Here is a 26,938-nt window from a genome sequence, read left to right as displayed (position 1 = left end):
TCCATGGATGTATCTCAAAATCCATTTCACAGTTTGTCATTGTCTTTTGGCAGGGTCATGCATATAGGATAGTGGACATGTATTCTTTCTGCTTTTCAATACGATGAGACATAGCAGCACTAATCTTGAAGTGACTCACCAAAGGTGTACTAACAGGCTATAAAATAATCTGATCTAAGTGTTTAATATTGCAGGAATCATCATTCTAATACATGAGTTTGCAGCGGAATAGAAATGGAAGATGGTAGATGAAGAAGAAGATGAGAGGGGAGAGAGAGAGAGTGAAAGCCAAGATTTGAAAAATATATTATCATTCAAAAAATATCGTAGTACATACAATGGGTATCAGCCTTTCAAGATATACACACTTCACCAACGGCTCTGGTGATGTGACAAATGCATTGTCAATGTCAGACAGAGAATAGAGTAAAGAAAATTGAAATATAGAAGGAAATGATCAATACGATGTGTATTAATCAACTCTCTAAAAAATGGGCCTAAGAGAATAACCCAAAGAAACTAACAAAGCTCTCAAATGTGGCCCAAGAAATAAGCCCAAAGAAATAATGTCTTCCCAAGCAGATCGAACAATCTCCGCAAAAAGGAAAACTCTGAATAATCTTATCATCCCCCCTCAAGATCGACATGGGGGGTATCCATGTTGAGCTTGGAAATAAGGGATTTGATTCTGTCAACTGATAATGGTTTGGTGAACAAGTCTTCCGGCTGATCATCCGTCTTTAGGTGAGCAAGCTTTATTAAACCTGGCTGCACTTTTTCTCAAGTAAAATGTAAATCCAATTCGATGTGCTTCGTTCTTTCATGAAAAACTGGATTTGTTGCAATGTATATTGCTGCCTGATTGTCACAGTAGAGATGCATTGGTTCTTTGATTTTTATCCGTAGTTCTGTGAATAAGTTCTTGATCCAAGCCAGTTCAGCTGTTAGACCTGCCATAGCCCTATACTCAGCCTCTGCAGATGACCTAGAAACAGTTTGTTGCTTCTTTGATCTCCATGCAATTAAAGATTCACCAAGTTTGACACAGAATCCTGTTACAGATCTTCGAGTGTCTACACATGACCCCCAATCGGAGTCACAAAAACCTTGAACCTACATGTTGTTAGTCATAGGATAAAATAAACCATAATCTATAGTCCCTTTAATATACCTCAACAAGCGATGAGCTGCATCCATGTGAACATCTGTTGGTGCCTGCATAAACTGACTAAGGGTATTCACAGTGTAAGTAATGTCAGGTCTTGTTAGTGCGAGATACATAAATTTACCAACTAATTTCCTGTATCTAGCTGGATCATCCAAGGGCTTTCCTATAGCTTTAGATAGCTTACTATTTGTATCAATAGGGGAATTGTTTACTTTAGTATTTTCAAAACCTGTTTCACTTAAGAGATCTAGAGCATATTTCTTCTGATTCAACTTAAGACCATCCTTTCTTCTATCTATTTCTAAACCTAAAAAATATTTCAACTCTCCTAGGTCTTTGATTTTAAAACAAGATCCTATATGAATTTTTACCTTAGTAATTAAATCTAAGCTGTTTCCACCAATTGCCATATCATCAACATATAGCAAAAGTAATACTATATCTCCATTATGATGATAAGTAAATAATGAATAATCTGATTTGCTTTGAATGAAACCAAAATCTAGTAAAGCTTTCTTGCATTTTTCATTCCATTGTCTACTAGCTTATTTCAACCCATATATAGATTTCTTCAATTTACAAACAGTATTGTTCCCTAGCTGTGAATAATCTGGTGGTAGTTTCATATATATATCTTCATCTAGATCTCCATTTAGGAAAGCATTATGAACATCTAGATGATGCATGTACCAACCTTTTGCTACTGCTATAGCTAAGAAGAGTCTTACAGTAGTTATTTTAACTACTGGTGCAAAGGTCTCGTTATAGTCAAAACCTTCACTTTGACTATAACCTTGAGCCACTAACCTAGCTTTGTATCTTTCAATAGATCCATCTGCATTATACTTTATTTTATACACCCACTTGCATCCTATAGCTCTTCTATTGCTTGGTAATGTAGTCAACTGCCAAGTATCATTTTCTATTAAAGCTTTCATTTCTAAATCCATGGCTTTACACCATTCATCTCTCACTACTGCCTGTTTATAAGTTTGTGGTTCCTTTTCCTTTGACAATGCAGCAAGAAAGTGAACAAAAGTAGAGCTAGGAATGACAGCATTACACTGATAATCATTCAGGTAAGTTGGTCTTTTCTTAGTTCTTGTAGTTATATCTCTATGTGTAACTGTTGGTTCATTATTTTCTTGTCTAGTCTCTGTTCTTTCTTCATTTTCTTTTGTGATCTCCGATGTCCTAAGAGGAAAACTCATTTCATTAAACTTTACATCCCTAGAAACAAAAATTTCTTCTGTCTCAATGTTTAATAGTCTATACCCTTTAACCCCAACTGGGTACCCTATGAAAATACATGATATCCCCTTTGGTTCAAACTTTGAACCTAGACTTCTATTCTCTTTGGCTACACAGTGGCAGCCAAATGCCTTAAGTATACCATAATTCACATCCTCTTTATACACAATTGTATAAGGACTCTTCTTATCAAGCACTCTGGTAGGCAGTCTGTTTATTATATAAACAGCTTTTTGTACTAAATACTCCAGAATTTTTCATCTAATCCACTCTATAATTTTAAGGTTCTAGCCACATTCAAGATATGTTGATGTTTTATCTCTACAACCCCATTTTGTTGGGGTGTATAAGGGCATGTCTTTTGATGTTGTATCCCCTCTGTCAAGTAGTATTCTTCCATTAAAATTTCTTTTCCATTATCAGTCCTAATTGTCTTAACTCTCTTGCCAAATTGTGTTCTAACATAATTAACAAAAAACTTGATATTATTCCTAGTTTGATTTTTGGATGGCATCATAAAAGTCCATGTAAATCTAGAATAGTCATCTACTATAGTCAAGAAGTATTTGTATCCTTCCACAGTAGAAATAGGGTTAGGCCCCCAAATATTCATATGCAATAAATCAAAACAATCAATAGTGCAAGTAGTACTAGTCGGAAAAGGGCTTCTTTTAATTTTAGATAGCATACAATCAGTACATTGCACAGTCTTTCTACTAATAAAATTAGGCAAAAGATCTGTTACAGAATTTGAAGGGTGCCCTAATCTTAAATGCCATAAATCCCCTTCAACATTAGAATTCATATTAACTGAGCAGACAAAATTCCCTCCTTCAATTTCTTTAAGTAAATATAGTCCCTTATCCATTAGTCCTATGCCAGTGTGGTTCCAAGTGGACATGTCCTGCAATTCACAGGTTGTACTAGTAAATCTGACTGCATATTTGTCATTCTTAGTTAATTTACTTATATAAATTATGTTAAATCTAAAAGTAGGTACACACAACACATCAACTAGTGTAATATCATCAGTCAACTTTACTATGCCAGAATGTGTTATTTTATGCTTATCACCATTAGGTAAAGTAACATAGCAATTTTTTAAAGTATGGCATGCATCAAACAATTTCTCATTGCATATAACATGATCTGTAGCACCACTATCAAGAATCCATTTTGCAATATTTTGTAGTAATTTAGGTTCAAGAGTACCTCCCATAGTGGACACAGAAGCAATGCTATGCTGGTCTCCTCCCTATTCAACTCCTCCATTTGCATTGTTCTTTAACATTTGCATGAGTTGTTGACATTGCTCAACACTGAGATTCAGATTCTGTGCTATTGAGTTGGAGTTAGTTGAATGAGATTCACAGCTGAATTGATTTGCCATGTATTTGCTTCCTGTGTCCATGTTCCTTGGCCTCTTGTTGTTTGTATTGGGGTACCCATGCAACTTGAAACACTTCTCAGTGTTATGAGTGTTCATGTTATAGTGAGTGCACCACATACCTTGCTTCTTGTAACACTTATTTGTATTATGGTTGTCTTTCTTACAAATTGAGCACCATCTGCCTTTGCCTTAAGCCTTATTGTTGTTTGATGCTGATGGATTAGGAGTAGGCCTGTTTATAGCCATTGCCATTGCACCTTCTGTTTTTACTTTGCTAGCCTGTGAGAGTGCTTGCTTATCTTCTTCTTCCAATACAAAGCTGAAAGCTGTTTCCACATCTGGCCTTGGTTTAATCAAGAAAATCTGACTTGTGATGTGGTCATACATTTCATTCAGCCCCAATAAAACTGCATAAACTTTTCCTTTTCTCTTTTGACAATCAGTAACTTTGCTTTCTTACACAAACAGTCATGTTCATCACATTCCACATTCTCTTCACATTCTTCAATTTCATCCCAATACCCCTGGAGCTTTGCATAGTAATCTGTAATACTGAGTGTTCCTTGTTTAACATTAACCATCTGCTTGTAGATCTGGAATAACCTTGTGTCATTTCCTGCCGAATACCTCTTTTTAAGATCATCCCATAACTCCTTTACTGTTTTCCAGCCCGAGATACTATTGTTGATCTTAGTTGTCAAACTATTAGTGATCCATGAAGTTAATATACTGTTTACCTGCCACCATTGTTCATACAAAGGATCTGAAGTCTTTGGTGCAGTGATAGTCCCATTCAAGAAAGCTATCTTGTTTCTAGCTCTGAAAGCATTCATCATGCTTCTGCTCCACGCATAATAGTTCGAACCATCCAACTCTATCTGAGTTACCTTTGTAAGAGTAAAATCATTTGGCAAGAATGAGTATGGGTTCAAATATGGATTCTGTGCAGGAGTTGGCATTACAGCAACACTAGTTGATACTGTGGCCTGTGAAGTTGTATCTTTGTTTGCTATAGCAGCACAAACCTTCTGTAGAAGATCTGTAATTTCTGTATTGTTGTTTGTACCACCCAAAGGGGCACCAACATTTTGATTGAGAGATTGTGTCCCTCTCAATAACTGCACTAAGTCTTCCAGAGATCTTGCTGTATTATCAGCTCCACCTTCTGTAGCTTGTGCCATTTTTGTCAAATTCCTTCTTCTTTTACGAGAGTAGTAAATACCGTAACGGTTCATACAATTGAACCTGGCTCCGATACCATAAAATAATCTGATCTAAGTGTTTAATATTGCAGGAATCATCATTCTAATTCATGAGTTTGCAGCGGAATAGAAATGGAAGATGGTAGATGAAGAAGAAGATGAGAGGGGAGAGAGAGAGAGTGAAAGCCAAGATTTGAAAAATATATTATCATTCAAAAAATATCGTAGTACATACAATGGGTATCAGCCTTTCAAGATATACACACTTCACCAACGGCTCTGGTGATGTGACAAATGCATTGTCAATGTCAGACAGAGAATAGAGTAAAGAAAATTGAAATATAGAAGGAAATGATCAATACGATGTGTATTGATCAACTCTCTAAAAAATGGGCCTAAGAGAATAACCCAAAGAAACTAAAAAAGCTCTCAAATGTGGCCCAAGAAATAAGCCCAAAGAAATAATGTCTTCCCAAGCAGATCGAACAATCTCTGCAAAAAGGAAAACTCTGAATAATCTTATCACAGGCTTGATGGTTTTAGACACACCAAACTTCTGTATCACTTTTTTCAAATACTGGGTTTGTGTCAAACAAACTGTTCCCTTGGCTCTATCCCGCTTAATCTCCATGCCAAGTATCTTTTTGGCTTCTCCGAGATCTTTCACTTTTAACTCTTTACTCAATTGAACCTTTGAGAGAAAAAGGGAAGAGAAAATCTCAAAGAGAGTGAGCCTAAGAAGAAAAAGAGAATGAACTAATTTGTAAGGCATATCCACAAATTGAAGCTATACAATTACTATATTGTGTAAGTGATCCACCTAAAGGTGAAGGTACCATCTCGAAATTTACAAAAATATACATAATGGTCAAACTAGGTCGTGTGCATCCCTACTCCATCATAAAATGATAAAATCATTTGTACCATTGTCGCGGAGATTGCTTCAAGCCATAAAGAGATTTTTTTTAGCTTGCATGCCCAATTCTCTTTACCAAAAATTTTATATCCACCTGATTGAGTCATGTATATTTCCTCTTCCAATTCTCTATGTAAGAAAGTTGTTTTGACATCAAAGTTGAGCTAATTCAAGGTCATATTGTGCAACCAAAGCCAATAAAGTCTGAATTGACGTATGCTTGACCACTTGGGAGAATATTTTATTGTTGTCAATTCTTTCTTTTTGAGCATACCCTTTTAGTACTAGCCTTGCCTTATATTTGAGGCTAGTAGTTTTTTCTTTCTTGGCATATACCCATTTGCACCCGATTGCTTTCGTTCCTTTGAGAAGTTGTACTACCAACTCCCAAGTTTTGTTTTTTGTGTAGAGAACTCATCTATTCATCCATAGTCTTCTTCCATTTGTTCATCTCAGAAGTCTGTGTTGCTTCCCTTTAACTGTTGGACACCTCCTTAATGATTGAAAGTGCCTACGCCACCATGTCTGTATACTATATAGGTTTCTGGATAAATCTTCGTGGTCTACTGGTGGCAATGGACTCTTGCTCTTGTGGGATTTCTTCTATGGATGACTCCACCTCTTCAGATACTAAGTCTATATTATACTACTCCTCTTGGACTATTTGAATATCTCTTTTTGGTACCAATGGAATCTCAAACTCCACTGTTTCGTAACACTTGTATCCACATTCTCCTTTCCATAGTATGCTATTTTCATCATCTTAGATTCATCAAATGTCACATCTTTACTCAAAAAAAATTCTTTTGAGTCAGGACTCCACAATCTGTATCCCTTAACTCCATGACTAAAGCCTAAGAAAATTACTTTCTTGGCTCTCGGATCTAGCTTAGATTCCTTGACATGATAATAGGCTGGACAACCAAAAACTCGTAGCTTATCATAATCTGTTGGAGTTTTGCCCAACCGTAACTCCATCGGTGATTTTATGTTGATAGCAGCTGATGATAGCCTATTTACGAGGTGGAATGCATAATTGTTAAAGCTGATATTATTTCTCCTTATTTATTTATGTCTTAACCTGTCTTTATTAAAACGTTATGTGTACTGTCGTTTTATGTCCAAGTCTTTCTCTAGTAAAAGACCTTTTTTTAGGGTTTCGGTGTTGTAATGACTATATGAATTTTGCTCTTAATATCTATGTTCTCTGGTTATGCGCCATCTTAAGGTTCTTGGTTCATTGTTGATATTCTTTGATTAGCTTGTATTGATGACTTTGCAACTATCAAACATGGTATCGGAGCAACGATCATCCGCTTGTTCTGTTTCTTCCTGACTCTGGCTCGTGTTTCTCTACTTCGCCTTGTCTTCGATATGTCGAATCCTGCAAACCCTGCAATCAGTAGTCTGCCCATCTTCACGGGTGAGAAGTACGACTACTGGTCTATACTTCTGCGTACTTACTTCAAGTCCAAGGGGCTCTGGGAGTTCATTGAGGTTGGGTGTCCTGTTTGTCTTACGGAGGCTGATGATGAATCTGATTCTGACGAAAAAGAGGGATCTTCTAAGACAGATGTGGCTGATGATAGCCAGGTAAAGAAAGCAATTGAAAGAGACAACGTAGCTCTTCTTGTTATTCAAACTACGGTTGCAGAGGTTATTTTTCCTCGTATTGCAGGTGCTGTCTGTGCTAAACAAGCTTGGGAGACTCTAAGTACTGAGTATCAGGGACACTCCAAGGTACGTGTTGTTAAATTACACAGCCTTCGTAGAGAGTTGATGAATTTGATGATGAAAGATGGTGAGCTTATCAAAGATTACTATACTAGAGTTATGGATGTGGTTAATAGACTACGGAACTGTGGTGAAAAAATGCCTGATAGACGTGTTATAGAGAAAATTCTGATCAGTCTGACTCCCAAATACAATAATATTGTTACTACTCTAGAAGAGACTAAGGACCTTGATGATCTTACTGTGAGTGACTTGATTGGGTCTCTTGAGGCTCATGAGACTCGGGTTAAAATTGAAGGGATGTCTCTTGAAGCTACAGAGAGTGCTTACCAGATGAGATACAATTCAGATGCTCAGGGTAATACCAGTTCCGGCACTGGAGGGGGATGGCAGAAACAATCAGGTGCTAGATCCCTATGTACTTTCTGTAATCGAGAGGGACATACTGAGGAATCATGTTGGAGTAAAACTAAGCCTTTATGTAACTTGTGTAAAAAGGAGGGGTATGCGGAAGAACACTGCTGGAATAAGGGCAAACCCATATGCAGAAGTTGTGGGAAGTTTGGCCATTTTCAGAATGAATGTAGGTTAAAGGACAAGAGCAAACAACAGGCAAAGTTTGTTCAAGAGACTAATGATGATGATGATGAGGAGGAGGAGGAAGAATTCTTGTTTATGGCCTGCTTACAGGAACCATCTAATGCTGCCTGGTTTCTTGACTCAGGAGCCAGTAACCACATGACTGCTGATGTCAAGCTCTTTAAGAATTTGGATAGGTCTTTCACAACTAATGTCATTCTGGGTAATGGTGAAAAGGTCAGAGTTGCAGGAAAGGGGACTGTGTCTGTCTCTAATTCTAAGGGAAGGCACCTTATTAGGGATGTTATGTATGTCCCAAAATTAGATGCCAATCTCCTGAGTGTGGGACAACTTATGGAAAAAGGCTTTGTTTTAGTCTTCCAGGGTACCAGTTGTAAGATCCTAGATGGCAATAAAAATAATCAATTGATATGTACTGTGAAAATGAAGGGCAGAAGAAGTTTTCAATTACAGTTTGATCTACCTGATTTCCCTCATAAACAGTCAGAGCTTGCTTTAAAAGTAACTACAGAGACAACCCAATTGTGGCATCAAAGGTTAGGTCACCTCAGTTCTCAACACTTGAAGAAGCTTCAAGACTCTCACTTGATTACTGACCTACCTAAATTTGATGCAAAAACTGTGATGTGCAGCAGCTGCTTAGAAGGGAAACAGAAGAGGAAACCCTTTCGTCATGATTCTGTTTCGAGAGCTTCAACTTGTCTAGAACTTGTTCACACTGATGTGTGTGGCCCCATGCATACTGTCACTAAGAAGGTAATAAATATTTTCTGTTATCTGTTGATGATTTCACCAGGATGACCTGGGTCTATTTCGTGAAAGAGAAATCTGAGGTGTTTAGTTTATTTAAGAAGTTCAAAGCTTTTGTAGAAAATCAATCTGGAAGAAAAATTCAAATTCTTAGAAGTGATAGAGGAGGTGAATTTACCTTTCGGGAGTTTGACAAATTTTGTACAGATTATGGGATCCACCATCAACTCACTGTGGGGTATGCTCCAGAACAAAATGGAGTCTCTGAAAGGAAAAATCGATCAGTAATGGAGATGGCAAGAACCCTTTTAGCAGGCAAACAAATGCCTAAATGGCTGTGGGCTGAAGCTGTTAACACAACTGTTTATCTTTTGAACAGATGCTATACCTCTGCCGTGAAGGACAAGACTCCTTGGGAGGCTTGGTCAGGTATAAAACCTCTGCAAAACACCTAAAAGTTTTTGGAAGTGTCTGTTATATTCATATTCCAGATGCCAAAAGAAGGAAGCTTGATAAAAAATGTGAGACTGTAATTTTCCTAGGGTACAACAATCAATCTAAAGGCTTCAGAGTCTACAACTTGGAGAGTAAAAGATTGACAATTGCAAGGGATGTGGAAGTTGATGAAAAGGCTAGATGGGATTGGGAGAAAAAAATTCTTAAATATTAGTCTGTGGATGATAGCACTTCTAGTTTGATTTCCTCCAGTGCAGAGATGAATAATACAGCTGACCATGCTAATACAGTTGATACAGATGATGAAGACAGGTTAGATGATGGTGATGAAGAAAGTGTTGGTGGTGACTTTTATGATTTTCAGAATGCTTCCAATGGTTCTGACTCTGATTCTTCTGTAAACAAATATAGAGATCTTTCTGATATCTATGATTCTGAGTCTCCTATTAGAAAGTATAGAGATCTCTCTGACATCTATGAGTCTTGCAGATTTACCTCATTGGAACCCTCTAATGTGAGAGAGGCTTTTAGCTCCCAGGTTTAGGTTAAAGCCATGCAAGAAGAACTGTCTCAGATTGAGAAGAATGACACATGGAACCTGGTAGACTTACCCACAGATAAGGAGGCCATTGGGATCAAGTGGGTGTACAAAACCAAGCTCAAACCTGACAACACAGTTTTGAAGTACAAAGCAAGACTTATAGCAAAAGGGTATTCTCAGCAGTATGGAAAGGACTATACAGAAACGTTTGCTCCTGTAGCTCTCATGGAGACTGTGAGATTGCTTTTTGCCTTGGCAGCTCAGAATAAATGGAGACTATATCACCTGGATGTGAAATCTGCTTTTTTAAACGGCTATCTTGAGGAGGAGGTATATGTGCAGCAGCCTCCGGGGTTTATAAAGATAGGTGAAGAGTCCAAGGTTTTAAAGCTCAACAAAGCACTCTATGGTCTTAAGCAAGCTCCTCGAGCATGGTATAGTAGAATTGACAGTTACTTTGCAGAGGAAGGCTTCCTGAAGAGTTCAAGTGAGGCTACGCTCTATGTTAAAAAGGAAGACAGTGGGAAAAAGATCGTTGTATCTTTGTATGTTGACGATATCATTGTCACTGGCAATGATGAGAAACTAATATCTTCTTTCAAGAGAAGTATGGAAGAGAAGTTTGAAATGAATGATTTGGGGTTGATGAACTATTTTCTGGGAATTGAGGTTCAACAAGATGAAGGTCATGTTTTTATTTGTCAACGGAAGTATGTAAAGGAGTTATTGACAAAGTTCAACATGGAGGATTCCAAAGCTGTCAGTACACCTTTTATAGCTCATGAAAAGTTTTATAAAGAAGATAAATCTCCAAAGATTGATCCAAGAATCTACAGGAGTATGATTGGGAGCTTGTTGTACCTCTCATCTACTAGGCCTGAAATTCAGTTTGCCACTAATTTATTTGCTCGGTTCATGCAATCTCCAAGTGAAGTTCACTTGAGTGGTCTCAAGAGGATTTTTAGATATCTTCAAGGAACTCAGAGTTATGGGATTCATTATCATCATAAACCTGGAGGAAAATTACAAGGATACTCAGACAGTGATTGGGGTGGTTCTTCTGAAGACCTGAGAGGCACTTCTGGCTATGTTTTTTCTGTGGGATCTGGAGCTTTTACTTGGCTCTCAAGGAAGCAAAAGATAACAGCTCAGTCTACAGCTGAGGCTGAGTACATCTCGGCAGCTTTGGCAGCAAATCATACAGCCTGGTTGCGATATGTCTTAACTGATCTTGGAGAACTTGAGCAGGGCCCTACTAGCATTCTGTGTGACAGTAAGTCTGCCATTTGTATGTCCAAAAATTCTGTGTTTCATAGCCGTAGCAAGCATATTCTCATCAAGTATCATGTGTTGAGAGAGGCTGTTGTCAACAAGATTATTAAGCTGGATTTTTGTGCCAGTGAAGATCAATTAGCTGACTGTTTCACTAAAGGATTGCATAAACTGAAGTTTGCTGAGATGAGAACCAGGCTTGGAGTGAAGGAGAAATAACATCAAGGGGGAATGTTAAAGCTGATATTATTTCTCCTTATTTATTTATGTCTTAACCTGTCTTTATTAAAACGTTATGTGTACTGTCGTTTTATGTCCAAGTCTTTCTCTAGTAAAAGACCCTTTGTTAGGGTTTCGGTGTTGTAATGACTGTATGACTTTTGCCCTTAATATCTATGTTCTCTGGTTATGCACCGTCTTAAGGTTCTTGGTTCATTGTTGATATTCTTTGATTAGCTTGTATTGATGACTTTGCAACTATCAAACAATAATTGGCTGCCTCTGCCCAAAAAGCTTTACTCAATCCAACATTTGATAACATACACCGAACTTTCTCCACCAAAGTCCAGTTCATTCTTTCAGCAAATCTATTTTGTTGCAGCATGCCTAAAATAGTGAAATGCATGATAATGCCTTTCTCTTTGTAAAGTTGTAAAAAAGGATCGGACTTGTACTTTCCACCGTTGTCAGAACAAAATATCTTGATTTTTCTTCCCGTCTGAGCTCTATCATTTTCTTCCAATGAAGGAAGACTTGAAGAACTTCACCTTTGTGCCACATAGGATAGACCCAAACCCTTCTAGAATAATCATCAATGAAGGTAACAAAATATCGTTTACCTCCCAAAGATGCAACGATAGTAGGACCCTAAACATCCGTGTGAACATAATCCAGGGGCGGCCCTGGGGTGGGGAGACACAGGCGGTCACCTCGGGCCCCCAAATCCCCAGGGCCCCAAATTTTTGAAAAAAAATTGATTTTATATTAATCTAAACACAAAAAAACAATTAAGAACTAAAAATTCTCCACATATTTCAACTAAAAAACTAATAAAAGAAAATTTTTTGATTTTAAAATAAATAAAAAACAAAACACAGGCCACTTTTCTAGAGCTCGTCCGGGGCCCCCGTAAACTCAGGTACGCCACTGACATAATCAAGGATTCCTTCAGTGTTATGTACTGTAGTGCCTAACTTCACTTTCGTCTGTTTGCCAAAAACGCAGTGTTCACAGAAACCCACCTTTCCAATCTTCGCTCCTTTTAAAAGACCCTGCCTGACCATGGTTTGCAAAGCCTTTTCTCCAGCATGCCCTAAGCGCATGTGCCGTAATTTGGATATGTCTGTATCACTAGTTTCTGGTACTTCAGAGATTGCTGCCTTTTCGGTGATAGTACTCCCATTCAGGATATATAAGTTTCCCCATATAGTACCTCTCAAAGTGACCAATGCACGTTTAACAACCTTCACGGTTCCTCCCTCCAATATGATCCTATAACCTTTTGTATCCAAGGCTCCTAAAGAAAAGAGATTTTTTCTTCACGTCCAGTACATAGCGGACTTCTGTTAGAACTCGGATAGTACCATCATGCAATCGTATAGTTCCAATCCTTTTGATTTTGCAGGCAACAACATTTCCCATCAAAACCAATCCTCCATCAAGCTACTCAAAAAGTGAGAACCAGTCCTTGTTAGGACACATATGGTAGGAGCAACCAGAATCTAGATTCCACTCGTCAACATGACTGGCTGATATTGAGACAGTTAGAGCTATCTCGTCTCCATCTCCTTCTCGGGCTACATTTGCATTTGGGCCTTTCTTGTCACCAACTTTTGATAATTCTGAACAGTTCTTCTTCCAATGCCCTTTCAAGTGACAATAAGCACATTCGTCTTTTGAAAGATGTCTCATATTGTTGGACTTTGCTCTAGACTTACATCGATATCTACCCTGATTTTCTGATCTTTGTTCGGCCTCTTACTGTCAATGCTTCCCCTTGGGAATCTCGATGCACTTGCTGATCCTTCTTCCGAATTTCATGATTCACCAGTGTGCTTGTGACAGTCTTGTAATTGATGGTAGATTTTCCCACCAATGACGAGGTAACGAGGTGATCAAAAGAATCTGGTAAGGATCCTAGATTCCTAGCAATATAATTGCCTTATGCTCATAACTAACATCATCATCTAGATTCTTGAGATATGCAATAATTTCCTTAAATCATGCCATGTACGGGTTCATAGTTGAGCCCATCTTGTACTGGTATTTGAAGAACTTCTTCTTCAGGCGAAGTCTATTTTCTACACTTTTGGGCATGTACTCCTCTTCAAGTTTATTCCAAAGATTTTTTGCAATAGTCTTGTCCATGACTCAATACTTCGGATGTTTGACAAGACACATCCTAATCATATCACAGGCCTGCCGGTCCATTCTTATCCATTCATTTTTAGGAATGTCGTTAGACTGGTCTTCAAGCGTGATGTCCATATCCTACAGAAATAGAATATTCATAACCTCGCATTTTCATAAGCCGAAGTTATTGGTTCCATCAAATTTTTCCTCGTCAAATTTGGCATGGAACATTCAAATCCTATGCCAGAGGTACTGACATCTGTTGGCAGGGGCGGAGATGGATGGGTAGAGTGGGGTCAACTGACCCCACTCAATTGTTTTTTTAAAAAAATTTAATATATGTAATAGTAATACTATGTCGTTTTGAAGAATAGAAGAAGAGAAGTGTAACCTAAACTCTCTCTATCACTATCTCATGATTCTCATCGTCATCGAGTATTCGAGTTTCTCTGGACTCTGATCTCCCTCTCGAATCTCGCTGTCTCGGCCTCTCAAAGAAAAGTTGTTGGCACTACCACTGCGCATCACGACGACTTGAGTACTGCTGTACTGGTCCCGCTCTGCTTCTGCTCTGCTACCTCGGTTACTCTGTTACTCAATAGTGAGTAGTCTGTCATTATCTTCAAAGAATCAAAGGTCTGTCCTTCACTCTTTTGTTGAATACTTTTAATCTTTTATACTTGAATAATTTAATTGTTCAGTTGTTAATATAGAATGCAATTTTTTGTCCTATTGGCTATTGAGCCATACATATTGTGCGAGTGAGTGTCGGAGTGTGTGACTTTTTTACTAGGAAATGGGAAACATGCTTTATTGCTTTACTGCTTTAGTGCTTTTGATTTGTATCCTATTTGAGTCATACTTGAATTGTTGATTTAGAAATATAGAATAATGTGAATTGTTAATGGGATTTAGATCAACCTAGAGAATAAAATAATGTGAATTGTTATAGAAATAGAGAATAATGTGAATTGTTACAGTGAAACATTCTTTTTTGCAGCTTTGTAATATGGATAAATACCTTAAAAGAAAAGCTCCAATGGTCCCAGTGGATGTAGATCAACCTAGTTTGAATCAAAAACAGAAAGAAATTGATTTGGAAGATATTCTTGCGGATCCTGGACTTCGAAAACCAATTAATGAGTACCTTGTTAATGATAGAGACAGAGTTCGAAGAGCATATTTACAAAAGGATCCTACTCAACCTCATGGACACATGTTCCCACAGAAAATGATTAGTGGTATGCTACGACGGTTCAATGAAGCTTGGTTTGATGAATATCCGAGTTGGTTGGAGTATAGCGTGGAGAAAGATTCTGTTTATTGCTTATATTGTTACTTGTTTAAGTCAAAAAGTGGAGATCAAGGAGGTGGTGATTCTTTGTTGGTGATGGATTTTCAAATTGGAAAAAGAAAGGCAGATTCGATGTCCACGTGGGAAGGCCTAATAGTTCTCATAATGAAGCTCGAATGAAGTGTGAGAATCTAATGAATCAAAAAAAAAGTATTGCATCTTTCTTCTCTAAGCAGTCATCGAAGAATCGAAGTGATTATCGAATTCGCTTGAATTCTGCTATCGAGTGTAGTCGATTTCTATTACACCAAGGGCTCCCGTTCCGTGGCCATGATGAATCTCAAGCCTCAAGCAATCAAGGAAACTATTTAGAGCTTCAAGGTTTTCTTGCAAGAAATAATGAGGTGATAAAAAGTGTTGTTCTTAATGAAGCTCCTGGCCGTCACAAATTGACATCACCCGATATTCAGAAGGAAATTACTCAAGCTGCTGCAGAGGAGACTACCAGTGCAATCATCAAAGACCTTGGTGATTCATTATTTTCCATTATGATTGATGAGTCGCGTGACATATCATGCAAAGAGCAAATGGCTGTTGTTTTGAGGTACGTCGACAAAAAAGGGCATATAATGGAGCGTTTCCTTGGCATTCAACATGTGTCTGAAACGACAGCTATTTCACTAAAGGCTAGTATTGAAGCTTTATTTGCTACTCATGGTTTAACTATTTCAAGATTACGTGGTCAAGGTTATGATGGAGCAAGTAATATGCAAGGGGAGTTCAACGACTTGAAAGCTCTTATTTTGAGAGATAATCCGACTGCGTACTTTGTCCATTGTTTTGCACATCAACTCCAATTAGCTCTCATAGGTGTCACAAAAAATCACAATGATGTTGGAGATCTTTTTAACTTTGTCACTAGTATCTTGAATGTTGTTGGAGGATCGTGTAAAAGGCGAGATATCCTTAGAGATAAACAAGAGGCCAAGATCATTGAAGCACTTGAGGGAGGAGAAATTTCAAGTGGAAGGGGTTTGAATCAAGAAACTACTCTAAGACGACATGGTGATACACGGTGGGGCTCACATTATCTACGCTTATCACGTTGGCATTGATCTTACCGGTTGCAACTGCAACTGTGGAGAGGGTGTTTTCTGCTATGAATATTGTGAAGAGCCGATTGCGTAACCGAATGGGAGACAAATGGATGAATGATAGCTTGATTGTCTATATTGAGAAAGAAATTTTTATTAGTATTGATAATGAGATTATTATGAAGCAATTTCAGAATATGAAGACTCGTAGGGAAGAACTGTAATTTCTTTGTTATTTGTCAAACTGTAATATTATTTTGTCCGCTTAGTATGTTATTTTGGCATGTAATTGTTTATCATTATAGAAAGTGCGACCCCGGTGACAATTCATCCCAACTCCGCCACTGTCTGTTGGTTTACTCTCGTCGGAGGTATCTGACGTCTTTACATATTTAGATGGAGAAGTAAGTTCAGCCATTTGGAATTAACAAGTTCCACCACAAGTGATATAGGGGTTTGGATTACGCCTATAATCCAAAGAATTTTGCAGGTCGCAGCATGTGAACTCACTTTCTACACTTCTGGGAGAGCATGAGGGTGCTAGAGACCTCTGATTCCGGTAATTTTTCACCGTCGAACTCGTCTCGATGAGGACTACGACTTGGTGTCTTCAAAGCCAAGTTTTGGAGACTTTGAAAAAATGACTCTGAATCTCAGTGTATAATACCAAAGCTCTGATACCAATTGTTGTGCCCAGGAACTCCAAAATAAATATAAACACAAGGAGACAAAGATATTGATGTGGTTTGGCAATTGCCTATTGTTGGCGTTATTTTAAATTAAAAGAAATTAAATCTCTTATGATTTAGTAACAAATCAGTTTATCTATTAGCATACTTAAAATTGCCATTAATTGTAACATATGTAATTAATGAAGATATTAACTCCTAGCCCACCTATATAAATCCCTCTCCCAACACTCTCTACATACAACTCACAAGCTCTTTTTTCTCTTAATAGTCACTGTCTAATACTCTCTAGGCAGAGAAAAAATGTGCTTCTTGTTGGGGCTTCGAGCTAACCAGTTGAGTGCAAGTCCGAGTTAGCTATATGATCGAGTCTGACTATTGTATCCCACAAGAGTCGAGCCAAGAGAATTCTATCGATGGGATGAATGATGAGGATCTGGATAAGTATCTTGGGAAATGTGATAAATATGATAAAGATGCTTACAAATGTGGCCAATATCTACTCAATTGCCTTGCAGATTGGTTTTATGATTATTATGATGCTACTTACAAAACTGCTAAGAAAATTTGGAAGGCTTTGCAATTAAAGTATGATACTGAGGAAGCTAGAGTAAAGAATTTTTCCGCTAACCGCTTCTTTTGGTACCAAATGGTGGACAACATGTCCGTGGTGGAGCAAGCCCAAGAATTACAAATGCTAGTAGCCGAGGTGCAATCCAAAGGCACAAAGATGTGCGACAATCCCATCGTGGAGGGGATTTTAGACAAGGTGCCTCCGAACTGGAAGGACAACCAAAAGAACTTAGAAAGTAAAAAGACTTGACTCTGGAGGAGCTCACAACTCGTCTCCGAGTGGAAAAGGAGGAAAGGAGCCAAGATGCAAAAAATGCTTGAAGAAGACAAGAAAAGCAACAACAATTCTGTCACTACAAAGGTAAATTTAGTTCCCACATATCCTAAATATTCTAGAGATTACAAAATTAATAATTTGAAGCCTAATAGAAGGCCTATGAAGCAACAAATCAAACCATAAATAGGGAAAACCCGAGACCTTCTTCCCAAAATCAAAATGATGGATGTTTTATCTATGGCATAGGAGGGCATATTGCTAGCTTTGCAGATTCTGGAAACATACGCCTGCTCCTCAAGCTAACGTTATCGAAGAGCCCTTAGTGGCTATGATTACAGACATTAACATGGTCCAAAGTGTGGAAGGATAGTGGGCAGACTCTTGTGCTAATAGGCGCGTCTGCTATGACAAGAATTGGTTCAAGAAGTACACTCCTTTTGAGGAGGAGAAATCTATAATGCTTGGTGATTAGCAAGACCAAAGTACTTGGAAGTGGAGATGTTGAGCTGAAGTTCACATTGTGCTTACTCTCAAAGATGTGCTCTACATGCCATTAATGAGGAAGAATTTGATGTCATGCTTCCTGCTCAACAAAGATGGCTTCAAACAAACAATTGAGTCTGATTAATTTGTAATCACTATGAAAGGTTTATTTGTTAGAAAATGACATGCTAGTGACGGAATGTTTAAGTTGAATGTTGATGATAATAAAGCATCTGGTTCTGTTTATATGTTATTTTCTATTAATTTGTGGCATGCGCGTTTGTGTCATATTAATAATCGATATGTGAGAATCATGAGTAGTTTAGGATTATTGCCAAAGACGACAAAAGATTTTGAAAAATGTGAAATTTTTAGTCAAGCGAAGATTACAAAACAACCTCGTAAAAGTGTTACAAAAGCTACCGAATTATTTGATTTGATTCACATTGATTTATGTGAATTTGAATGTATTTTAACTCGTGGAGGCAATAGATATTTTATCACTTTTATTGATGATTTTTCAAAGTTTACTTATGTTCACTTGTTGAAAAGTAAAAGTGATGCTTTTGAAAAATTTAAAGATTTTCTTCAAGAGGTTCAAAATCAATTCAGTAGAAAAATTAAACGAGTTAGAAGTGATAGAGGTCGTGAATATGAATCTTTTGAATTTAACTCTTTTGTTCAATCTTTGTAAATAATTCATGAAACTACTGCTTCATACTCAAGTCAAATGGTGTTGCTGAAAGAAAAAATACAACTTTGATTGAGTTGACTAATGCCACGTTGATTAATGCTAGTGCTTCTTCTAGTTTTTGGGGTGAAGCTATTTTGACTGCTTGTTATGTGTTGAATAGAGTGCCTCATAAGAAAATAAAAATTACACCTTTTGAATTGTGTAGAGGCTATAAGCCAAACTTGGGATATTTACATGTTTGGGGTTGCCTAGCCTATGTTAGCTTAGTGACCCTAAGAGACCCAAATTGGGTGTTAGAGCTACCACTTCTACTTTCATGGGATATGCATTGCATAGTACAACCTACAAATTTTTTGATATTAAGAATAAAATTATTTTTGAATCTGGTGATGCTATTTTTCATTAAAAAAAAATTTCCTTTTAAATCTATAAATGGTGGGGGTAGTCAATTTAAACAAAATGATTTCTTTGAACCTGATACTTCTACTCCTGTTTTACAAAATGAAGATCAAGATGTTTTTGAACTAAGGAGTAAAAGAGCTAGAGTTGAAAAAGATTTTGATGATGATTTTTATGTTTTTAATTCCGAGGATACTCCCATCACTTTACAAGAAGCATTCGCATCACCTGACACCATATTTTGGAGAGCAGCTGTAAATGATGAGATGGAGTCACTATTTTCAAATAATACTTGGAAATTAGTTGATTTATCATCGGATTTCAAAACTATTGATTGTAAATGGGTTCTCCGAAAAAAGCTTAAACCGGATGGTTCTATTGATAAATATAAAGCAAGGCTAGTTGCAAAAGGTTTTAAACAAAAAAGTTGATCTTGACTTTTTCGATACTTTTTCTCCGGTTACTAGAGTTTTATCCATTAGATTTTTAACTGCTATTGCATCAATTTTTAACTTGGAGATTCATCAAATGGATGTTAAAACTGCTATTTTAAATGGAGAACTAGTTAAGGAGATTTATATGGATCAACTCGAAGGTTTTGTAGTTCCAGAACAAGAAAGCATAGTGTGTAAGCTTGCAAAATCCCTTTATGACATAAAATAAGCACCAAAACAATGGCATGAGAATTTTGATTCTTGCATGATTGATAATGGATTTAAGACAAATGAATGTCACAAGTGTGTTTATTAGAAGTCATATGATAATATGCATGTCTTAGCCTATATGTTGATCTTGGGCTCTAATTTGCTTGTTATTTGTGAGACTAAAAATATGCTTAATAGCCATTTTGATATGAAAGATCTTGGTGAGGCTAATTTCATACTAGGTATGAAAATAACTAAGACGCATGATGGAATATTTTTGGATCAATCACATTACATTGAGAAAGTCTTGAACAAATATGGTTTTCATGACTATAAGCATGTTGCAACTCCTTTTGATCCTAGTGTGCATTTATTTCCTGTTGAGAATGATCATAAGAAAATTTATCAAAAGGGATATGCTAGTATAATTTGTAGTTTACGTTTTGTGATTGATTATAGTAGACCTGATATTGTATATGCTGTTGGAGTATTCAAAAGGTTTACTAGCAAGCATAGTAAAGAGCATTGGTTTGCCATTGAGCATGTTATGAAATATTTATCTAGCACTAAAAATTATGGTTTGCCACATAAAAAGTATCTTGTTGTGCTTAAAGGCTTTTCTGATGCTGATTGGAATACTTTATTTGGTGATTCTCTCTCTACCACTGGTTATGTTTTTACTTTAGGTGCTGGTGCCATGTGTTGGAAATCTAAAAAAAAAACCATTATAGCTAACTTTACTATGGAGGTTGAGCTCATATCTTTAAGATCTGTTAGTGCGGAAGCTAGTTGGTTAAGGGATTTCTTATAAGAAATTCCTATGTGGGAGAAACCGGTTTCACCGGTTCTTATACATTGTGATAGCATAGCTGCTATTGGAGAGTAAATAACCGTTATTACAATGGAAAGTCTAGACCTATTAAAAGAAAACACAGTACTATAAGATCTTATATGTGTGATGGTGTTATAAATGTGGACTATGTGAAATCTTATGATAACCTTGCAAATCTACTAACAAAGGCCTTGACAAGAGATAGGGTTTGGAGTACATCGAGGGGGATGGGTTTAAAGCCCATTGAGTCATGAGCCACATATGAGGATGCCCAACCCAGGGACCAAAGATCCTATAACTGGGTTCAATGGGAAGACCAAATCATATGGTGGTTGACAATGCATTATTATGTTTCCATCCCTATGGTGTGTGTGCATTATTCTGTACTGTTTGGAGGTTGAGTTTTCTAAAACTCTTAATGAATATATGTAGCTCGTATGAGTGAGGTGTATGATGTACAAGAACATCCTTGACAAAATTCACCTTTATAAGTGTTGGAGTGGGGCAGCTACTAACGAGAATTTGGGTGAATTCTCAAATAGCACTTATGAATACTGAGATTAACACATGGCCGTAATGTGCAGGTTGTGGAAGCCTATGTTTCCACCTGGACTGTCATGTGTAGTCGATGACACTTTATTTCCTCAAAGTAGTCATAATTCAAGTCCGAGACTACTATTGGCTTCGGAGCAAAGGTTGTTGATTCACTAAGTGGAGGTTCAATACAAAGCACACCTTCATGATTCATTATGGCCTTCTCTGCCCGGGTATATTCCCTTTTTGTCTTTTATTTAAAATAGTTGGGGGATTGTTGGCGTTATTTTAAATTAAAAGAAATTAAATCTTTTATGATTTAATAACAAATCTATTTATTTATTAGCATACTTAAACTTGCCATTAATTCAAGCTAACCAACTGAGTGCAGGTCCAAGTTAGCTATATGATAAAGTCGGGCTGTTGTATCCCAAAGGAGTCAAGCCAAGAGAATTCTAGTGCACCTGTTCTAAATCAAAGAACTGTACAAGACTCGAATCTTGATTGGACCTCTATTTTGATGTTCCAATGTCTTTAAATTAGGATGTTCTAGCACTTAGCTAATGTATTTTATTGCATTTTAGCTTAGTTTTATAGTTACAAATGTTTTCCTTTGGTTTTGTAGGAATCGAACCTAATTCGGGCAACTTGGAGGACCTTTCTGGGGATTTTTGTAGTGAGGCATCGGGACACCCTACTTAGGTGTCCGAACACCTCCTTTGAAAAATGAAATAGAGCCTATGACAAAGATTTGATGAAGCCCAGGTGTCTGGACACCTCTTCGCAAACCAGCAGTTGCAAAACAGATTTTTGAAGAGTTTTTCGGGTATTTCTTAATTGTAACCAATGGGAATTGATCTTGTAAGGGTAGTTAGGTATTTTTCATTATAAAAAGAGAGGAAAACCCTAAGATTTAGGTTTCTACCTCATTCATTCCACTCTTGAACCTTTAGCCTCCATTGTAGTTTCTCTCTTTCTCTCTCTAGATTTTGCTTAGTTCTTTGATTTTGATTCTAAACATTGGGTTTTCTTCTATAAAATTGATGTTTATCTTCATTATGATGAGTGGCTAAGTCTGTTTTCTAGTTTCTAGTCCCAAATAGTGGGTGCAAGGTTTCGATTGGTCAATGTATGTATAAAGAGTCGTAGCTTCGATCTCTCTCTTTCGATTTTGTGATAGTTGTGTATTTGGGTGCATGAGAATCGCATGTTTATTGTGTTTTTGGATTGTATAGTCTAGGGATTCAATTTAATATGCTTGAATAGGAATGTTAATGCCCAATGCATGATTTCCCCAATTGATTGAGTTTTTATTGCATAGCTATTAATTGTGTGTATTGATGATGGGATTTTGTGGAATTTATGGAATATGCATGGCAAAGTTATGATTAAATGGTCTTTGAGTGTGAAATTAGGGTGTAGCAAAGCAAGCCCCAAGGGGGAACATTAATCCATAAGAATAGGTGTCTACCCTTTTGCATTCATCGTAGACCAAGAGGCTCGATGGCCTCCATGTAGGAATCGAAGTCTTCATGCCCAATTTCCTTTGCATATGTATAATTAATAGTATCACACAATACATTATGTATGGTTGTGCGTGTTTGTAATGATACCTTGAGTATGAGAACTGAGTAGCCACCGGGACGGATAGGGACTAGATTTTTAATTAATTGATTCAAATCAAATCTTGTTTAATTTTGGTTACAAATTGCTTACACTATCGAGTCATTCGGCCACCTTTCTTACTTGTCTTTATTTTTTATATTCGTTGTGTTTAGTAGTGTTAGCGAGTTGTTTGCATACCATTCACCACCATATTTGCATTCCTTCCTTTTGGATACGATACCGGATTCATCGGTTTTTTTACTTACCAATACCCTACACTTGGGGTAAGAACACACACACACTTTTATGTTGGTCAAGTTTTGTCAGGGAAGCGAGTGTCAAAGACGAGCTGGGTGGCTTGTAGATGCTAGCTTTATGCTATTAAACGCCATCAAATAAGGAATGAGCACGGTCACACTTCAAGGGTAACCTCGTTCCTCCCTTTTACTTGCTTTCTAGTGTAGTTGATTTAGTATAGTTGCTAAAAAGAAAGAAAAACATACAAAAAAATTTGTGAGGACAACTTGGCGGATGGGATTAACTTAGGTCCTGTGGGCGATGGATGCCACTTTGTGTGTTGTGCAGTAGTGATACGTTGTTTGAGAGAGATGTGCGCATTTCAATTATATCACTACTTGATTTCATACTTGGTAGGACTTATTGTTAGATCTTCATACCTTTGCTTCCTTTCTTGTTTGATCTTGGACTTGATTGTTAGTTGATTGAAAATATTGTGTTACTTGATTTGGTTGATTGTCATCTTTTGTACTTTCCATCAGGTCTCAACCTAGAGATAGTGTTAGTGGACGTGGGTCTAGTAGAGAGAGAGGTGGTGATATAAATGTGAGTGATGCGAGGAGTGTACATGGGGGTGATATGAATCTTCATGCCTTGCGCTGTCTTTTGCAACTTGTGAATATTTATGAATTAATGAATCTGGTGCAAGGGCAAGATGCCCATGTTGGCAATGCCCAAAATGCGCCAAATGCCCAAAATGTGCCAAATGTTCAAGTTGAGTATGCTTTGCAAAATACGCCTCAACCACTTCAACAAGACAATGCAGCGTAATATGCCCCACAAAATGTCTACCAACCTCCCCATGTGCCTCCCACATACCATATGCCTCCCCTACACAATTATGTGCATCCCATATATTACAATATGCCTCAAATGCCACAAGTGTCACAATATGCTCACTTTGGGCAAAACATTCATGCACCTCCTCCTATGGAGTACATTCATGCCCAAACTCAAGAGCATCACACTTTGTGGGAGCTCACGCATCCCGCAAGGCAAACTCAACCTTCTTGCATCATCATGCCACCTAACCAACAAAATGTGAGCCTTAAACCTTCCATGTTCTAAATGATTCCCAAATTCCATGGAATGGAATCGAAATGACCTTACTCACATGTGTGTGATTTTGAATCGGTGTGTACTACTTTCGGTGATGTCACATGCACATAAGAAATTTTGAGACTCAAACTTTTTCCATTCTCTTTGAAGGATCATGCCAAACAATGGTTTGAGAACTTACGCCCCCAATCCATTACGACTTGCGCGACATTGCAAGAATATTTTCCTTCCCACCGTACCATATCTTACCAAACACAACTCATGAATTTTCATTGCAAAGAACATAAAACCTTCTTCCAAGCTTGGGAGAGGTTTAAAGATCTGTTGTTTATGTGCCCTCACCATGGATTTTAAAAATTCTAAATTGTGAATTTTTTTCATAAATCTTTGACTCCATCTTTGAAGAAATTGGTTTCAACTATGACCCAAAGTGACTTTCTAAATAGGGATGCCAATGAGGCATTTACTCTAGTGGAAGCTCCCCTACTAACCCGACATGATGTTGTGTCAAACTCTAGTGGAAATTTTATTTTGAATGAGAATGATGATGTGCATGCAAAACTTGCTTTGTTGTCCAAGAAATTGGAGTCCCTAGAGTCATAAAAGGCCCCTATAAATGTAGTTGGTGTTGAGGAAAATGTTGCTTGCACTTAGTGTGAAAGCAGGGATCATAGGACGGATGAGTGTAATGTCCTCCTGGCTTGCAAAGAAGTCTTATTTGGGTAAGGTTATAGTGAGAACAGTTCCCAAAACTTTAGAAAGCCTTACCCTACCAATAATCAATGCAACAAACTTTGGGTGGAGGAATGATGGGAATGTTCAATCTCAACCACTCCCCAATCCACCCTAACAACAATTGCCTCCTCCAAGTGTTGCACAACCACCCCAACAACCATATATTCCACCCCTTAAGAGGTCCCTTGAGGACACTCTTAACATTTTCATGGAAGCCCAAATAGAGGAGAATCAAAAGGCCACCAAATTTCAGGAACAAACCAATAGGGCCATGAGGATTTAAGGAGTCAAATGACCAAGGTCACACAAGCTCTCACCACCAATGCAAAGGGGAAATTTCCGGCTCAACCTTACCCCAATCCTTCAAAACAAACCAATTTGATAAATTCATCTAGCAGGAGTGGGGAGGTTAGTAGACATGAGCAAGTGCAATCCATCCTTAAGTTAAAGAATGGAAGAGTTGTGGATAGACCTATACCCTTTGAGAATAGTGATGAAAATGATGTGGTGCAAGACTTTGGTGATGGTGTGAAAGAGAGAGAGGAAGAGAAGAGTGAAAATGAGAAAATTTTGCTTGGTGAAAAGAGATTTAATAAGCAAAGAGACCAAGTAAAATAAAGTGAGAGACAACCAAGCGAGGATAAGGTAAATCTTAGCAAGGAGAGCGAGTGCATCCCCAAGCTACCCTTCCCCAAAGGCTAAGAAAGAGCACCAATGAGGCATTACATAAGGAGATGTTTGAGCTATTTAGACAAGTTAAGATCAATATACCTCTCCTAGATGCCATTAAGCAAATACCCTCTTATGCCAAGTTTCTAAAGGATTTGTGTATAGTGACGAGGAAATTAAATGTTAAAGAGAAAGCTTTCCTAGCGGAGCAAGCAAACTCCACTATTCAAACCAACACCCTTTCTAAGTATAAAGACCCCGGTTGCCTTACTATCTCTTGTGTCATAGGGAACCATAGGGTAGAGCAAGCATTGTTAGACTTGTGAGCAAGTGTGAATCTCCTTCCGTGCACAATCTATTAAAAATTGGGGTTAGGTGAATTGAAACCTACTAGGATCACTTTGCAATTAGCCGATAAGTTCGTGCGGGTTCCTAGGGGTATTGTTGAAGATTTGTTAATACAAGTGGACAATTTTTACTATCCCGTGCATTTTATTGTATTAGATACTCAATCCCCCACTAGCTTTAACACTTCTATTCTGGTCATTTTAGATCGCCCATTCCTAGCAACTTCCAATGCCTTAATCAATTGTAGGAGTGGTGTGCTACAATTTTCTTTTGGGAATATGACCATGGAGATGAATATCTTTAGTTTGTCTAAGCTTATGGGTGGGTGTGAGAATATAAGGGATGTAGATTTTATCCATGCCCATGTTGAGAATAGTTTGGAGTTAATCCTTACAAAGGATCCATTTGAAGGTGTGCTAGCATTGGGTGCGAAAGTTAGTCAACTTTTGTGTGAGAAATATGACATTGAGGAATTAGAGCCTTCTACACTTAGAGTTGAATCATCCAAATTGCATCCACCAAGACAGAAAGGAAAACCTTTAGTAGGTGGAGTGACAAAGTCTTCTAAACGTCACTTTGTGCAAAAACTTATTGGAAAAGTTAGGAAAGTGTGGCGGCCCAAATCTCGGGTACAATTTTTTCCCGAAGATTTGCGGACCAAGGAGAATGGACCTTTAGATGTTCGCCATGTTCCTCAACATGGAAATATTAATTTTGAGGACACTAGTGGAGGGAAAGTGTTTAAGGTGAATGACCAATGCTTGATACCATTCATGGAGAACTTTGATGCTTTGGTTGTTCCCCAGGATCTAAAGGATCTCACCCCCACCTAGTTTGTGAGAGATTCCACCCTTGTACCATAGTATGGTTGTGATTAGTTTTGATTTGATTTCAATTTTTGAGTGTGTCTTGTATGCTCACAATCCATTTCACAATTTTCGCTCCTTCTGCACTCATTCAAGTTAGGGGGTGAGAATTGTGAAATGGTTGTATGTTACGTTGTGATTTTCTTACCCTTAATTTTGGTCTGTTTTTATATGTTCACAATTGCATTTCACAATTTGTTCTTGCCTTGTTTTT

At 37.6% G+C, this 26,938-nt stretch overlaps 1 protein-coding gene and 1 long non-coding RNA gene across 2 annotated transcripts; both read left to right on the top strand.

Moving 5' to 3' along the window:
* The first annotated feature begins 722 nt into the window (after positions 1–722).
* On the top strand, positions 723–5,196 carry LOC119987677. The gene is made up of 3 exons (XR_005465502.1): positions 723–744; positions 2,190–2,247; positions 5,104–5,196. It is a non-coding gene; the product is annotated as an uncharacterized LOC119987677 (long non-coding RNA).
* Positions 5,197–15,102: 9,906 nt separating this feature from the next.
* On the top strand, positions 15,103–16,041 carry LOC119995562 (zinc finger MYM-type protein 1-like). The gene has a single exon (XM_038842076.1). The coding sequence runs from the start codon at positions 15,103–15,105 to the stop codon at positions 16,039–16,041; it is 939 nt and encodes a 312-aa protein (XP_038698004.1).
* Positions 16,042–26,938: the final 10,897 nt, after the last annotated feature.

The sequence above is a fragment of the Tripterygium wilfordii genome, chromosome 3 (assembly GCF_013401445.1).
Source record: "Tripterygium wilfordii isolate XIE 37 chromosome 3, ASM1340144v1, whole genome shotgun sequence".
NCBI lineage: Eukaryota > Viridiplantae > Streptophyta > Magnoliopsida > Celastrales > Celastraceae > Tripterygium > Tripterygium wilfordii.
Note: the sequence above shows the minus strand (reverse complement) of the source record. Positions and strands in the feature narration are given on the sequence as shown.

Coding starts and splice junctions, on each gene's coding strand:
- LOC119995562 (XM_038842076.1), top strand. CDS start 15,103: ATGAAGTGTGAGAATCTAATGAATCAAAAAAAAAGTATTGCATCTTTC.